At 42.9% G+C, this 17730-nt stretch overlaps 1 protein-coding gene across 1 annotated transcript in view; it reads left to right on the plus strand.

The window, feature by feature from the left end:
• Positions 1-17204, plus strand: part of FAXDC2 (fatty acid hydroxylase domain containing 2) — a 68341-nt gene extending 51137 nt beyond the window's left edge. The window contains exons 5-9 of the mRNA XM_069763512.1: positions 10991-11112; positions 13367-13572; positions 13950-14055; positions 15198-15364; positions 16437-17204. Coding sequence (XP_069619613.1) covers positions 10991-11112; positions 13367-13572; positions 13950-14055; positions 15198-15364; positions 16437-16593 — 758 coding nt within the window. The 3' untranslated portion in view covers positions 16594-17204. The remainder of the gene's footprint in view (positions 1-10990; positions 11113-13366; positions 13573-13949; positions 14056-15197; positions 15365-16436) is intronic.
• Positions 17205-17730: the final 526 nt, after the last annotated feature.

Consider the following 17730-nt stretch of genomic DNA (forward strand, 5'->3'; position numbering starts at 1 on the left):
TGTTAGTTTGCTTACTGTAAGTTATATCTGTAATTTGTATGTAACCCTTCCTCATGTACAGCACCATGGAATCAATGGTGCTATATTAATAATAATAATAATAATCATCATCAGTAATTTTTCACTTTTCCTGCTGTTGGAAGACTTGCATTCACAGGACAGTCCCTTTAATATGGCATCATACAAACTATAGACTATCAGATGATCATATGTAAGTTTCACATAGTTATCCACACCATGGGCAGTTATGGCAAATCAGTGCCAATACAGAGTGAAAATTGGAAAAATGACGTGTTGGGGGTTCAGATTGCCGAGTGGCTAATATGAGACCCCATAATAGATATAAATATAACTTTTAATGCAAACAATTAAAATGATAGAACAACACAAACACATACAATTAAAAAGTGCACTCTCGGTTCACCGTACAGTAAGGGCACTTATCTTAACACCTGCATTTCAGCGGCGGTTGGCACCCTAAATTTTATCTGTGTGAAAATGGTGCCCCCGTTCCTCGGCGGCTGACCCTAACTGCCCTGGATATCCCTGTGGATAAGTGAAGACAATCACACAATCACACAATGTTGGGGATGAATGGGAGGAAAATCAAGGCAGCTAAACTTGGGGTGTAGGTGGGCAAGTGCCAAAGGGGTGAGTAGGTGAGTGACCCATTGGGCATCATTCAGATACTGTTAGATGATCTAAGAAGAACGTTGTTCCCCACTGGGTTGTTGTCACGATTCCCCAGACCGCTGTCACCAATTGGTCAGGATTCCCACCGTGACCGTCACCCCTACGTCACGGATTGAGGTGACTTTAGGCCAACAGACGGCTATCACATGTGCAGGGGGGCTTATCTTAATTATCCCTCCACTCCACGATGTGATGAAAAAACACACACAAGGCTATTGACCTCTTAGTTTACAGCAGGGGCTTATTCTAGGTATCCCACTGCTTTTCTATATACCACGAACTGCAGGGATTTAGGTATATCCCGCTTACAGTTCCACTTAACACTTGCGCCCCCTTACTCTCAGGTCAGATTAGGTACTGCACCCTGGGTAATTAGTCGCCAGAAAGGCTGCTGTTGTGAATTCTGTGGCTGAATTCACTCCTGTGGTCACAAGTGGTACTGCAGCTTCTGAGCTTCCTCCCTCAGGTGTTCTGGTGAGCTCGTTAACTGCTTCATTACTTAACTCCGCCTGATGCTGCTATCCTTGCTCCTTGTCAATGTTTCAGTGTTGGATCTGAGCTTCTCCTGATTGTTCCTGTGACCTGCTGCTCTGTATAGCTAAGTGCTTTTTGCTTTTTTGTTGTTTTTTTTCTGTCCAGCTTGTCTTTTGTTTTGCTGGAAGCTCTGAGACGCAAAGGGTGTACCGCCGTGCCGTTAGTTCGGCACGGTGGGTTTTTTTTGCCCCCTTTGCGTGGTTTTGCTTTAGGGTTTTTTGTAGACTGCAAAGTTCGCTTTACTGTCCTCGCTCTGTCCTAGAATATCGGGCCCCACTTTGCTGAATCTATTTCATCCCTACGTTTTGTCTTTTCATCTTACTCACAGTCATTATATGTGGGGGGCTGCCTTTTCCTTTGGGGAATTTCTCTGGGGCAAGTCAGGCCTATTTTTCTATCTTCAGGCTAGCTAGTTTCTTAGGCTGTGCCGAGTTGCCTAGGTAGTTGTTAGGCGCAATCCACAGCCGCTTTTAGTTGTGTTTAGGATAGGATCAGGTGTGCAGTCTACAGAGTTTCCACGTCTCAGAGCTCGTTCTTGTATTTTTGGGTATTTGTCAGATCACTGTGTGCGCTCTGATCGCTAAGCACACTGTGTTTCTGGATTGCCTTCATAACACCTGTCATTAGCAAACATAACAGTACAAGGAGCCAAACTAATGATTCTCAATAGAGGGAAAGAAAAAGTTCTGACATCATTTTTTTTTTTTTTCTGCTCTGTGTTCACTTTTTTTTTTTCCCCTAGACATTTGGGTGATTCTGGACACAGGTGTGGACATGGATATTCAGGGTCTGTGCTCTTCAATGGATAATCTCGTTATAAATGTACAAAAAATTCAAGATACTATTGATCAGAAATCTATGTTAGAGCCAAGAATTCCTATTCCTGATTTGTTTTTTGGAGATAGAACTAAGTTTCTAAGTTTCAAAAATAATTGTAAGCTATTTCTGGCCTTGAAACCTCATTCTTCTGGTAATCCTATTCAACAGGTTTTGATTATTATTTCTTTTTTGCGCGGCGACCCTCAAGACTGGGCATTTTCTCTTGCGCCAGGAGACCCTGCATTGAGTAGTGTCGATGCGTTTTTCCTGGCGCTCGGATTGCTGTACGATGAGCCTAATTCAGTGGATCAGGCTGAGAAAAATTTGCTGGCTTTGTGCCAGGGTCAGGATGATATAGAAGTATATTGTCAGAAATTTAGGAAATGGTCAGTACTCACTCAGTGGAATGAATCTGCGCTAGCAGCTTTGTTCAGAAAGGGTCTCTCTGAGGCTATTAAGGATGTCATGGTGGGATTTCCTATGCCTGCTGGTTTGAATGAGTCTTTGTCTTTGGCCATTCAGATCGGTCGACGCTTGCGCGAGCGTAAATCTGTGCACCATTTGGTGGTACTGCCTGAGGTTAAACCTGAGCCTATGCAGTGCGATAGGACTATGACTAGAGTTGAACGGCAGGAATACAGACGTCTGAATGGTCTGTGTTTCTACTGTGGTGATTCCACTCATGCTATTTCTGATTGTCCTAAGCGCACTAAGCGGTCCGCTAGGTCTGCCGTCATTGGTACTGTACAGTCCAAATTCCTTCTGTCCATTACCTTGATATGCTCTTTGTCGTCGTTTTCTGTCATGGCGTTTGTGGATTCGGGCGCTGCCCTGAATCTGATGGATTTGGATTATGCTAAACGTTGTGGGTTTTTCTTGGAGCCTTTGCGGTGTCCTATTCCATTGAGAGGAATTGATGCTACACCTTTGGCCAAGAATAAACCTCAATACTGGGCCCAGCTGACCATGTGCATGGCTCCTGCACATCAGGAAGTTATTCGCTTTCTGGTGTTGCATAATCTGCATGATGTGGTCGTGTTGGGGTTGCCATGGCTACAAACCCATAATCCAGTATTGGATTGGAATTCCATGTCGGTATCCAGCTGGGGTTGTCAGGGGGTACATGGTGATGTTCCATTTTTGTCGATTTCATCATCCACCCCTTCTGAGGTCCCAGAGTTCTTGTCTGATTATCAGGATGTATTTGAAGAGCCCAAGTCCGATGCTCTACCTCCGCATAGGGATTGTGATTGTGCTATCAATTTGATTCCTGGTAGTAAATTCCCTAAAGGTCGATTATTTAATTTATCCGTGCCCGAACACGCCGCTATGCGCAGTTATGTGAAGGAGTCCCTGGAGAAGGGACATATTCGCCCATCGTCATCACCACTGGGAGCAGGGTTCTTCTTTGTAGCCAAGAAGGATGGTTCGCTGAGACCGTGTATTGATTACCGCCTTCTTAATAAGATCACTGTTAAATTTCAGTATCCCTTGCCATTGTTATCTGACTTGTTTGCTCGGATTAAGGGGGCTAGTTGGTTCACTAAGATAGATCTTCGTGGTGCGTATAATCTGGTGAGAATCAGGCAGGGAGATGAATGGAAAACTGCATTCAATACACCCGAGGGTCATTTTGAGTATCTAGTGATGCCGTTCGGACTTGCCAATGCTCCATCTGTGTTTCAGTCTTTTATGCATGACATCTTCCGTGAGTATCTGGATAAATTCCTGATTGTTTACTTGGATGACATTTTGATCTTCTCAGATGATTGGGAGTCTCATGTGAAGCAGGTCAGAATGGTTTTTCAGGTCCTGCGTGCTAACTCTTTGTTTGTGAAGGGATCAAAGTGTCTCTTCGGTGTGCAGAAAGTTTCATTTTTAGGGTTCATCTTTACCCCTTCTACTATCGAGATGGATCCAGTTAAGGTCCAAGCCATCCAGGATTGGATTCAGCCGACATCTCTGAAAAGTCTGCAAAAGTTCCTGGGCTTTGCTCATTTTTATCGTCGCTTCATCTGTAATTTTTCTAGCATTGCCAAACCATTGACCGATTTGACCAAGAAGGGTGCTGATTTGGTTAATTGGTCTTCTGCTGCTGTGGAAGCTTTTCAGGAGTTGAAGCGTCGTTTTTGTTCTGCCCCTGTGTTGTGTCAGCCAGATGTTTCTCTTCCGTTCCAGGTCGAGGTTGATGCTTCTGAGATTGGAGCAGGGGCGGTTTTGTCACAGAGAGGTTCTGATTGCTCAGTGATGAAACCATGTGCTTTCTTTTCCAGGAAGTTTTCGCCCGCTGAGCGTAATTATGATGTGGGCAATCGAGAGTTGCTGGCCATGAAGTGGGCATTCGAGGAGTGGCGTCATTGGCTTGAAGGAGCCAAGCATCGCGTGGTGGTATTGACTGATCATAAGAACTTGACTTATCTCGAGTCTGCCAAGCGCTTGAATCCTAGACAGGCCCGTTGGACGTTATTTTTTGCCCGCTTCAACTTTGTGATTTCGTACCTTCCGGGCTCTAAAAATGTGAAGGCGGATGCTCTGTCTAGGAGTTTTGTGCCCGACTCTCCGGGTTTATCTGAGCCAGCGGGTATCCTCAAGGAAGGAGTCATTGTGTCTGCCATCTCCCCTGATTTGCGGCGGGTGCTGCAAAAATTTCAGGCGAATAAACCTGATCGTTGTCCAGCAGAGAAACTGTTCGTCCCTGATAGGTGGACTAATAAACTTATCTCTGAACTTCATTGTTCGGTGTTGGCTGGTCATCCTGGAATCTTTGGTACCAGAGAGTTAGTGGCTAGATCCTTCTGGTGGCCATCTCTGTCACGGGATGTACGTACTTTTGTGCAGTCCTGTGGGATTTGTGCTAGGGCTAAGCCCTGCTGTTCTCGTGCCAGTGGGTTGCTTTTGCCCTTGCCGGTCCCAAAGAGGCCTTGGACACATATTTCGATGGATTTCATTTCTGACCTTCCCGTTTCTCAAAAGATGTCAGTCATTTGGGTGGTCTGTGATCGCTTTTCTAAAATGGTCCATCTGGTGCCCTTGGCTAAATTGCCTTCCTCCTCTGATTTGGTACCTTTGTTCTTTCAGCATGTGGTTCGGTTGCATGGCATTCCTGAGAATATTGTTTCTGACAGAGGTTCCCAGTTTGTTTCAAGGTTTTGGCGAGCCTTTTGTGGTAGGATGGGCATTGACCTATCGTTTTCCTCGGCTTTCCATCCTCAGACTAATGGCCAGACCGAACGAACCAATCAGACCTTGGAAACATATCTGAGATGTTTTGTTTCTGCAGACCAGGATGATTGGGTGTCCTTTTTGCCGTTGGCTGAGTTCGCCCTTAATAATCGGGCCAGCTCGGCTACCTTGGTTTCTCTATTTTTTTTGCAATTCTGGGTTCCATCCTCGTTTCTCTTCAGGACAGGTTGAGTCTTCGGACTGTCCTGGTGTGGATTCTGTGGTGGATAGGTTGCAGCAGATCTGGACTCAGGTAGTGGACAATTTGATCTTGTCCCAGGAGAAAGCTCAACTTTTCGCTAATCGCAGACGCCGTGTGGGTCCCCGACTTCGTGTTGGGGATCTGGTTTGGTTATCTTCTCGTCATATTCCTATGAAGGTTTCCTCTCCTAAATTTAAACCTCGTTTTATTGGTCCGTATAGGATTTCTGAGGTTCTCAATCCTGTGTCTTTTCGTTTGACCCTCCCAGACTCCTTTTCCATACATAATGTATTCCATAGGTCGTTGTTGCGGAGATACGTGGCACCTATGGTTCCATCTGTTGAGCCTCCTGCCCCGGTTTTGGTGGAGGGGGAATTGGAGTATATTGTGGAGAAGATTTTGGATTCTCGTGTTTCTAGACAGAAACTCCAGTATCTGGTTAAATGGAAGGGTTATGCTCAGGAAGATAATTCCTGGGTTTTTGCCTCTGATGTTCATGCTTCCGATCTTGTTCGTGCCTTTCATGCGGCTCATCCTGGTCGGCCTGGGGGCTCTGGTGAGGGTTCGGTGACCCCTCCTCAAGGGGGGGGTACTGTTGTGAATTCTGTGGCTGAATTCACTCCTGTGGTCACAAGTGGTACTGCAGCTTCTGAGCTTCCTCCCTCAGGTGTTCTGGTGAGCTCGTTAACTGCTTCATTACTTAACTCCGCCTGATGCTGCTATCCTTGCTCCTTGTCAATGTTTCAGTGTTGGATCTGAGCTTCTCCTGATTGTTCCTGTGACCTGCTGCTCTGTATAGCTAAGTGCTTTTTGCTTTTTTGTTGTTTTTTTTCTGTCCAGCTTGTCTTTTGTTTTGCTGGAAGCTCTGAGACGCAAAGGGTGTACCGCCGTGCCGTTAGTTCGGCACGGTGGGTTTTTTTTGCCCCCTTTGCGTGGTTTTGCTTTAGGGTTTTTTGTAGACTGCAAAGTTCGCTTTACTGTCCTCGCTCTGTCCTAGAATATTGGGCCCCACTTTGCTGAATCTATTTCATCCCTACGTTTTGTCTTTTCTTCTTACTCACAGTCATTATATGTGGGGGGCTGCCTTTTCCTTTGGGGAATTTCTCTGGGGCAAGTCAGGCCTATTTTTCTATCTTCAGGCTAGCTAGTTACTTAGGCTGTGCCGAGTTGCCTAGGTAGTTGTTAGGCGCAATCCACAGCCGCTTTTAGTTGTGTTTAGGATAGGATCAGGTGTGCAGTCTACAGAGTTTCCACGTCTCAGAGCTCGTTCTTGTATTTTTGGGTATTTGTCAGATCACTGTGTGCGCTCTGATCGCTAAGCACACTGTGTTTCTGGATTGCCTTCATAACACCTGTCATTAGCAAACATAACAGGCTGCCTGCTATGTACTGGCTATTGGGCACGCTGCAGCGACGCGATAACTACTCCCACTCAGGCAGGAACAATAATTATTAACGCCGCAGCCGCTACAACATAACCCAAAAGTCTGCACACTTCTCGCTGCCACCAGCTTCGATTAAACGGGTCCGAAGCTAACCCAACACAGTAGCGTAATTCTCTTCAAGAGACAGGGTACGTTTAGAGCATGGATGAACGAACTAATATGAAATATTATATCCCATAAAAATAATTAGGCAGTGCTTTATCAAAAATAGTTTATAAAGATATTACAAATGAGACAATTGCAAATATGTACAAGGGTAATTATGAAATAAACAGGGTTTAAATGAGAAAAGTAACACTCACATGTTCAACGCATTGCAGGCAACCAGGCTAGTGGAGTTTTTCCCATACGTCCCAGCTCATTTGGACGTGTGCAGGGCTCTTCCAGGAGAAGACAAGAAATCCAGCAGAAAGACTGAGCTGGGGATGTGTGCAGACAGTTATAACTTCAAGGCTGTGACATCACAGAAAGGCTGGCTTATCCAGACCCTCCTCTCTCTACCTTCTGAGTAAACTGTAAACTATTTTCTCTGATTTCTATAACTTCACTACAAAACATGTCAGAGTCCTAACAAACTCATAATTCATCTCGGATTAACGTGAGCATTCTAATGAGATCAAATGTGTCCTATCTGGGATACATATTTACAGAGAAATCCCTACTTCTTTACCAGATGGAGTTAGAAGCCCGAGTTTCAAGGGATGGGTACATACACCGAGTGAGAATAAGAATATATATTTTCGTATTTCTAGCTTAAATCGTTTGCCTAATATCTAACAAAAACTAAACAAAGAATCTTTCATGAATTTTTGGAGCCACTTTTCCAGTTCTAACTAGTGAAGGTGGGAGGGGTGAGGGACTTTCCTCTGAGCCTGGAATTTACGACCCCAGGGCAATAAAACCCCCTTCTAGCATACAGTCTGTAGCCCAGAGAGAAACAAGTAGAGTCAGCTAGTGAAGGGTGGGTTTAGCCCACCTCATGAGCTGAAGAGCAACTAAACTTATATGATATTTCATATATATTGGCCTTCCTAGCCGTGGAGGTTGGCACCCTACTGACAGCGGATATGGCCCCCCACTCAATGATGGCTGACCATGGGAGTGTCTAGACATTAGATTAACGTCAGCTGAACCCACCAAGTTCAGCATCACTGGCCAACCCACTAATGTGTAAAGAGGCCTTCTGACTCCACCCTGATGGATTTTAACATGATGAATGCTTTTTTTCTCCGGATAGATAAGCTGCCGACAAAGGTTTCTGGCAGCGCCTTACACGACTCTCTATCACCAAAAAGAAATAATATCTGAGATTGACCGTCATAAATCATTAACTTTATTCATAGACATAATTCATTGAAACATGATTAAAAGCCATATAAATATACAAAAAAATACACATTTATAAGCTGCAATGCAAATCAATCTGATATATTGAGGGGATAAGACAACCTTAAACCTAATACAGTAGAAACTAGAAGTTTCCATACATTATAAACAGACACATCTGCATGTTGTTCTCAATATCGGACATGAAATCAGAATAAATATTTCCAGTTTTAGGTCAATTAGGATTACCATAATTATTAATATTTGCCAAATGCCGGAATAATGAGAGAGAGAGAATGTTTCAAAGCATTGTTATTACCTACTAAAATGTCAAAAGTTTACATACATTTTATTAGTATTTGGAACCATTGCCCTTAAACTGAATGACTTGGGTCAAACGTTTGGGATCTCCTTCCACAAGCTTCTTACAATAGTTGGTCGGAATTTGGGCCCATTCATCCCGATAAAACTGGTGTAACCGATCCAGGTTTGTAGGTCGCCTTGCTTGCCTCTCACAACATGATACTGCCACCCCCATGTTTCACAGTAGGGATGGTGTTCTTAGGCTTCCAAGCTCCTACCCTTTTCCTCCAAACGTAACGATAATCGTTATGCCCAAAAAGTTCAATTTTAGTTTTATCGGACCACAGGACATGTTTCCAAAAATTAAGGTCATTGTTCCTGTGTGCATTTGCAAACATTAATCTGGCTTTTTTATGCTTCTTTTGGAGTAATGGCTTCTTCCTGGTAGAGTGGCCTTTCAGCCATACAGTACTCGTTCCACTGTGGATATTGACACAATCTTACCAGCTTCCGCCATCATCTTCATAAGGTCTTTTGCTTTTGTCCTTGGGTTGATATACAGGGTGGGCCATTTATATGGATACACCTAAATAAAATGGGAATGGTTGGTGATATCAACTTCTTGTTTGTGGCACATTAGTATATGGGAGGGGGAAAACTTTTCAAGATGGGTGGTCACCATGGCGGCCATTTTGAAGTCAGCCATTTTGGATGCTGCACATCTCTTATCTTCACAGCATAGACAAGTTGCCTTCAGATGACCCCAGCATCTGAAACAACGGATACTGGAAGCCTGCGCTAGCATGTCTTCTGCGGTGTTGCTATCAGTGTGTCAAGTGTGGGAGAAGAGGGTTCCATTGACAATCTAACACAATAGGCAGCACTTTGAACACATTTTATAAGTGGTCATAAACTTGTAAATAACTCATGAAAGAATAAGGTTACGTTTAACACCAAGCACACCATTGTTTTTCTTGTGAAATTCTCAATAAGCTTGATGTGTCACATGACCCTCTTCCCATTGGAAAAAATAAAGTTGGATCCAAAATGGTCGACTTCAAAATGACCACCATGGTCACCACCCATCTTGAAAAATTTCCCCCCTCCCATATACTAATGTGCCACAAACAGGAAGTTGATATCACCAACCATTCCCATTTTATTTAGGTGTATCCATATAAATGGCCCACCCTGTACACATGTCGGACCATAGCTCTGGGACACAGCACCCAGCTCCTTCCTAAGAGGTATGATGGCTGGACATTCTCATCTTGTTTGAACTTGCATATAATTGTTTGTACAGATGAACGAGGCACCTTCACCTATCTGGAAATTGTACCCAAGGATGAGCCAGACTTGTGCAAGTCCACAATTCTCTTCCTGATATCTTGGCCGATTTTTTGAGACTTTCCAATGATGCAGCACAAAGAAGCAGTTTGTTTCAGGTGTGCATTAAAATACATCTACAGGTGTGTCTCTAATTATCTCAGATGTTGCCAAAAAAAACGAAGCTTCCAAACACATGACATCATCATATGGGTAGTCCAGAATTGTTTAAAGGCATAGAAATCTTAGGGTATGTAAACTTTTGACCTTGCAGTATGTAATAAAAAATGCCTTAAAACATCCCCCCTCTCATTATTTCATGTCAGATATTGAGAAAAACATGCATATGTGTCTTTTTATATAGTGTGTGTGTAAACTTCTAGTTTCAGCTGTATATATAAGCACCATGAAAACTAACAGTGAAGAGAGAGGACATTCACCTAAATAAAGCAGCCAGTCATAAGAATATATATTGAATCACTCAAATGCCCCAATATCTGGATCCAACGTGCGTTTCGCACACGGCTTCATCAGGGGTGGTTGATGTCACAGAATATGTATGTACATCGAGACCAATCGGAGAAACGTATAATTGTGTTGCACAAAATCAAAGCACGTGTGTCTGAGCTGTTGATAAGTGCATGAAAAAAGAGGTATTATTAGGGTATTATTAACCCGCAAATCATTGGCTTAGGTTGGTAGTTTGTCTTGTGGTGCTTGTTGTTTCTTTTGCTCGTGGCCCATACCTTTTTGGTATGACACGTACATTTGGCTAAGCTGAGCGTGCAGTGTCATGCGAGTCATAGCTGTCGGCGGAAAGAACATGAAGCGTAAGACGAGCTTTGAGGCCACTAAACTGACAATTCGGCTTTCATAAAGGCGCTAAGTTATGATCATTGGCCTGAGTGCACATGCCTCAAGCAGCTGATGTCTGAGGATTATGTGTATTCGGGGGCCAGTTACATACTGTTATCGGCAGCATGTTGCACCGTGTAAACAGGGAATGTGCTGCCGACAACGTGGAGGCTGTATGGCGACAGAACCATCATATTAATTATTTTTCCCCCAGCATAATGGGCAGAAATTGACATTACATTTTTTTCATTTTTCCATTTTCCAGGGGCTATGGTAATTCCCGTTCTTTCCTTCTGGATGTACAACGCAGTCTTAATGGTTGTTGACCTGACTGGAAAACCAAACTTTATAGCTCGGTATAAAATCCAGCTTGGGAAGAATGACCCAGTAAGTATGAAGAACCAGTCAGTCCCAGTTGGCTCACAGCCCATTAACTACTGACGTACTAGTGATCATTTCATGGTTTCCTATTAATATGCTTCATCTGGGGAGACCGGAGATTTTAGACAAAGCTAAAGCAATTACCGGGTACCTCCACCTATGATTGTGCCATCAGAACAGCTTGTCCATGGCTGCGCTGACATATGCTACAGAGATCGGACATCAGAAAATGACCTGTGGTGTAAATCAGGTTTTTGTTACTTGCAGTTTTTCATTTTTAATGTCACTATCTGTTTACATTTTTTTTTAGTAATCTTGTAATTTTCACAGTGGCCACTGGGGCTATTTTAGACTAATTCTTCTTGTTTGTTCATGGAGTTTTCAGCAGGCTCCTTATCAGCAGAGGCAGGATTACTACTATTTTAGACCCAATACTTCCTGTTTGTTCATGACAAGTTTTCAGCAGGCTCCTTATCAGCAGAGGCAGGATTACTGCTATTGTAGACCAATTCTTCTTGTTGGTTCATGGAGTTTTCAGCAGGCTCCGTATCAGCAGAGGCAGGATTACTGCTATTTTAGACCAATATTTCCTGTTTGTTCATGAAGATTTTTCAGCAGGCTCCTTATCAGCAGAGTTAGGATTACTACTATATTAGACCAATATTTCCTGTTTGTTCATGACGAGTTTCCAGCAGGCTCCTTATCAGTAGAGTCAGGATTACTACTATATTAGACCAATATTTCCTGTTTGTTCATGAAGAGTTTTCAGAAGGCTTATCAGCAGAGGCAGGATTACTGGTATTTTAGACCCAATACTTCCTGTTTGTTCATGCAGTTTTCAGCAGGCTCTGTATCAGCAGAGGCAGGATTACTACTATTTTAAACTACTACTTCCTGTTTGTTCATGAAGATTTTTCAGCAGGCTCCTTATCAGCAGAGTCAGGATTACTACTATATTAGACCAATATTTCCTGTTTGTTCATGAAGAGTTTTCAAAAGGCTTCTTATCAGCAGAGGCAGGATTACTGGTATTTTAGACCCAATACTTCCTGTTTGTTCATGACGAGTTTTCAGCAGGCTCCTTATCAGCAGAGTCAGGATTACTACTATATTAGACCAATATTTCCTGTTTGTTCATGAAGAGTTTTCAAAAGGCTTCTTATCAGCAGAGGCAGGATTACTGGTATTTTAGACCCAATACTTCCTGTTTGTTCATGACGAGTTTTCAGCAGGCTCCTTATCAGCAGAGTCAGGATTACTACTATATTAGACCAATATTTCCTGTTTGTTCATGAAGAGTTTTCAAAAGGCTCCTTATCAGCAGAGGCAGGATTTCTGCTATTTTAGACCAATTCTTCTTGTTTGTTCATGGAGTTTTCAGCAGGCTCCGTATCAGCAGAGGCAGGATTACTGCTATTTTAAACTACTGCTTCCTGTTTGTTCATGAAGAGTTTTCAGCAGGCTCCTTATCAGCAGAAGCAGGCGCAATGCCAGCTAACACAACCCACTCAGTTGAAAACACAGGATTTCACAGTTTCCCCTGCTCACTTGAGAATGACATTTGCTCACGCTCATTCAATACAAAAGATGAGGTCAGAGTCTGTTCATTGTGACAAATGTACGTGTGCATTTCCTGAAATAACAGGACGTTAGAGTCTAAAACAACCCCAGTGACCAGTGTGAAAATTCCAAACTTTCTAATGTTTCTTTTTAATACAAATCAAGAATTTGGAAAAAAAAAATACATTTAACACAAGAAACCTGATTTAAACAATAGGTCGTTTTCCGGTGACACATTCTCTTTACATGGAATCCGTCAACAGGTTTTTGGATATGTAGTCTAAGAGCAGCATGATGTAGGGGCTGAGATCCTGATTCCTGCATGTGTCACTTGCTGGTCTGCATGTTGTCATTTTTATACAATGTGTATAACCCCGCCCACGCCCCTGATTGGCTGCTTTCTTTGTACACTGTATATTGACAGAAAGCTGCCAATCAGTGATGAGGGCGTGGTGGGACTAGGAGGCATGAGACTCCTAGTCCTCTTGTAATAATCTCCTGTTGATAAAACACAAATTTTATTGAAACAGCAACACAACAGCCTATGAAGTGACACATTGCAGGAATCAGGCTCTCACTCCCTACAACATGTTGCTCTCAGATTACATAGCAAAAAAATCTGCTGACAGATTCCCTATAAATGTATAAAGTCGGCGATATAATGCCTCTAATATGATCATTTTCTGTTTGATGTTTCCAGGTGGACCCAGCAAAGCTCAAGCATGCAATCAAGGTTGTCTTCCTTAACCAGATTTTACTCTCCTTACCCATGGTCCTCCTGATGTATCCATTTATGAAGTGGCGGGGCAACCCTTGTGGTACAGAGTTGCCCACCTTTCACTGGGTTTTAGTGGAGCTCTCCATTTTTGTGCTAGTTGAAGAAATCCTTTTCTATTACTCCCACAGGTACGACGGTGAGAACAATAAGGTGAATTTGGGGGTGGTTTTATAAAATAATGGTTGCACAATAACCCATTGACCTTTAATATCCAATATTTTAGGCCTTTACATTTTTAGTAATGCGCTGATTAATTTCTTAATAGTTCTGGATAGACTTATATTTAGAAGATAACACTCGGGCACTGCTAGTGGAAGCTTAGAAGTGAGGATGGACAATCCCTTTAAGGCCTTATGCATATGGTCCTATTATGGATCTGTAGTCTTTTTTGGGGGGTGGAAAATGTTCTGCTATCTGGGCATACAGTACATATCTTCAATGGGGTTTTCTGAAAGGCAAAAATATATTTTATGGAGCTACTTTTTTTGTTGTTGTTGTTCTACAGATTGTTCCATCACCCAAGCATTTACAAACGTGTTCACAAACAGCACCATGAGTGGACTGCCCCTGTAGGAGTGGTGGCTATGTATGCTCATCCATTGGAGCACATTGTAAGTGCAGTATTAATCATCGTCAAGTCAAAATTTGAACTTTAAAGAGGAACTGTCCCCAGATCAAAAGTGGCCAGTGTTATCACCTATTTTATTCTCGCTGCTCCCCTGATTATAACACTTTTATTTTTTTTTAAATCCGCCATAAGGTTCCAGAGATATGGGCCTTTTTATTTAGTACAAATGATCCTCTGGGGCGTGCCTCACAGGATCCTCTGGGGCGTGTCTTTAGGCTGCTCCGCCTAAACACCCCGTGTGCCACGCCCCCTTCTAAAGCCAATAAAAAGCATAAAGTAAAAACATCGATATCTCTGGAACCATATGGCGGATTTTAAAAATGTAAGAAACGGAATACTCAGGGGAGCGGTGAGAATAAAATATAATATGGTGGTCATTCATATCATAAGGATGATAAAGCAGATTAAAAAAAAAAACAGGCAGTGGAAACTTCTATTTCTCTAGATCTTTTTGTTTTCATGCAAGAAAAGCCACTAACAGAAAGGTCTTCCCTGTCCCTAATGAAAACACATGAACGCTCTATTATGTCTAGTAATTCCCCCTTTGAGCCTTTAGACAATAAAAATACCCCCATATTGTAGTAATGTCCTCTAAAGTGGTCTATATAAGAGAATGTTCAGGCCCAAAGCCTGAGGCTGCACTACTGAGAAATTCTGTCATTTAAAAAAAATATGATTTACAGGAGATGTCAGTGTCAATACTAAGTAGATCGTGCGCCCTCATATCTGTAGAAAGTGGCGTTCATAACTTGTCTTGAGCCTGCGGCTGGGATATGTTGTCTATAGGTTCTCATTGTAAAAAAAAATTACTATACGTATAAGTAATCACTGGGGGAAAAAAAGTACACCTATAGGCACCCACTGCAGAAAAATGACTCTGGCTCTGTCTGCAAAAAAAAAATACCGCACCTATAGGATCCTACTGCAAAAATTAAATAATTACACTTTAATGCCACCAGCAGCCCAGCGTGTGCCACATGGACCTACGTATGCCATACACTGGGGACATGGCGCCTATGGACTCTTCAGACTTCCCCTGTAGAGAAAATTGAGATGTGCCCGTAGCCTAATAGTCATCGCTTCTCTTGTGCTCTCCACATTAAATATCCTTTCTTAAAACTACAGTTTTCCAACATGTTACCACCCATGGCCGGACCAATGATGATGGGATCCCACGTCGCTACCATCATGCTATGGTTTTGCCTTGCTCTGATTTCCACCACCATATCACATTGCGGCTACCATCTGCCCTTCCTGCCTTCCCCGGAGTTCCACGACTTTCACCATCTCAAGTAAGTTCAAAATCAAAGCAATGAATCGTTTTATGGATTATTTCCTTCCTAAATGCAAAGAAAGTTAAGCAACTTTTTACTTAGTTATCCTTCCAATTCCACTATTTTGCTGCTACAGTGTCTAAGCCATTTATTGAGCGTTTGCAAACCAGAGCCAAATCCATCAGTGCTCCTGGTCTTGTCGGCTCTCTGCTCACCCGTCTCATTTCTCTCACTGTTAGAAATAGCAGGAGGAAGTGAAAGGGTGTTTTACACAGACCTATAGAGAGGGGAGAAAGCATGTATACAGTCCTGGAGGGCAGAGATAGTTACCTATAGAAAAGAAAGAAAGAGGAAGTGAGTGCAGGATAGAAGCTGTGCAGATATATGAACAGTGAAAGCAGCGGCACACTGGATATAGGCAGACCTCACACCCAGCCTATATTACTGGGAGAGATGCTCCAAGAAAAATATCTGAATTTGGGTCAGGTTGCACACTGCATTATCAGGGGTCTGAACATTTATGAAGGAGTCAACGTTGCGGAGGGCGGAATTAGGATAAGAATGGAGGTGGGATCTGAGGCAGTTAAAGTGCTCTATTCCCGCCCAGAGCACTTCCAGCCTAATTTGTTTACGGGAACACCGGAGATCACCAGCATTCAGCTGATTTTCAGCACTTCCATTAAGGGCGTAGTCAGACGGCCGTATAAATCGGACCAAGATCAGGCCGCAATGCTTGGACTGGTCGGCGGCTCTCCCATCCTGAGCGTTACAGCCGCACAGAAGTATATGAAGCTGCCATGATTGGCTCAGGAGAGCCGCCGGACAGTCCGATCTCAGTCCAATTTATACATCCGTCTGACTGCACCCTAAGGATGAAAGGAGCTGAGGTGCACATGATTGACCCCCATGGGGATTTTCAGAGCCTCAGTTCTCGGCCAACCAGAAATCAAAACATTATCCAATTGATAGGGGGATAACTTCCAAACTTGGTGCAAGGTACAACCCCTTTAATTTATAAATAGCAAATAGACTCTATGTGATGTTTAAGACGAATATTAATTGTGTCTATTTTCTTCTCTTTCCCCTTTAGATTTAACCAGTGCTTTGGAGTACTAGGAGTTTTCGACAGACTACACGGCACAGATCTGATATTCAAGCAAACTAAGGCCTACGACAGGCACATTTTACTACTGAATCTTACCCCTCTGACTCAAAGCATTCCTGATCTGCCCAAGAAATCAGAGTGACATCCTCATGGACCGTCTTTTACCAACTTTGGAAATGTATTATTGTTCTGTAGGCAAAAGTGTCCAAAATAAATACCGAAGTGTTCTAATTTAATCGGGAGTTTGGCTCGGGTCACACATTGGGATTGTGATCCGATTGGGGCCTCTTTCCTGCTGTAACCAGGGCGAGATCCAAAGAAAAACCCGACTGTGGACGTATGTCCATTCAAATAAGCGTTTGAGCTTTACCAGCAGGGTTAAAACTAGTGATCTCCATGCTGGGCCTCTCCATCTATTGTAAAACTACAACTCCCAGCTGCTTTCACATTTCGATAACCACCAGTAGGCGACCCCTGGTCTAGAAAGTCTATTTCGACCCAGACATCTAACATTATGCCTTCAAAGTTGGTGAATGTAGCCCAAAGATGGGCTGCGGACCCTGCCCCAACGACGGCTCTCCTGGTAGATGACTTCCGAAATCTTGCTTTTAATTGAATGTATTGTGTGCAATAATTTTTACTTTCTTTTAATTTAGCTACTAACCAATGTACAGACATGGAATGATTAGAATACGTGTTTTGCAGTATTGACTGGATGCCAGAATAGAGAAGTAAACTATCATTTGTAAAACATTTCAAGCGTCCGTTCTTGTTACTGCCATTGATGGAGATATCGACGGGCCTGAAAGTTGTTCATGAATGTTGTTCTTCTCTTCGTCGGATTCCTATTTCTGCTCCAGAGCCACTTAACATCTGCAAGTTTAGATAGGAATTATCAACCAGTGTCAGACATTTTGTCATCTATGGAGATTAGTGATGAGCGAGCATGCTCGAGTGCTAAGAGTGAGGTCGGCGTGGCCAAAGCCTTAATATACTGTCTATATAGCCAGTTGTCTTATTTCCATATCTGTCCATCTTCTGATTTTCACCCACCATGGCAAGATTGTCCCAGGATCCTCCAGCAGAACTCCTTCCCATTCAGAGGTGACTGTGAATTAACTCACTCGTCTAGGTATTAGGATTTTCTTTGTCATTGGGTTTCTACTAATGTCAAAGTGAAATGGGTAAAGAAAAACAATGGAAAAAAGCTCATCACTTAAACCAGACTTGCCGATGTATCCAGAACTAGAGTTGCGCAAAAAGATTAGCTTGACCTTAC

This window comes from Ranitomeya imitator, chromosome 4, assembly GCF_032444005.1.
Source record: "Ranitomeya imitator isolate aRanImi1 chromosome 4, aRanImi1.pri, whole genome shotgun sequence".
Taxonomy (NCBI): domain Eukaryota; kingdom Metazoa; phylum Chordata; class Amphibia; order Anura; family Dendrobatidae; genus Ranitomeya; species Ranitomeya imitator.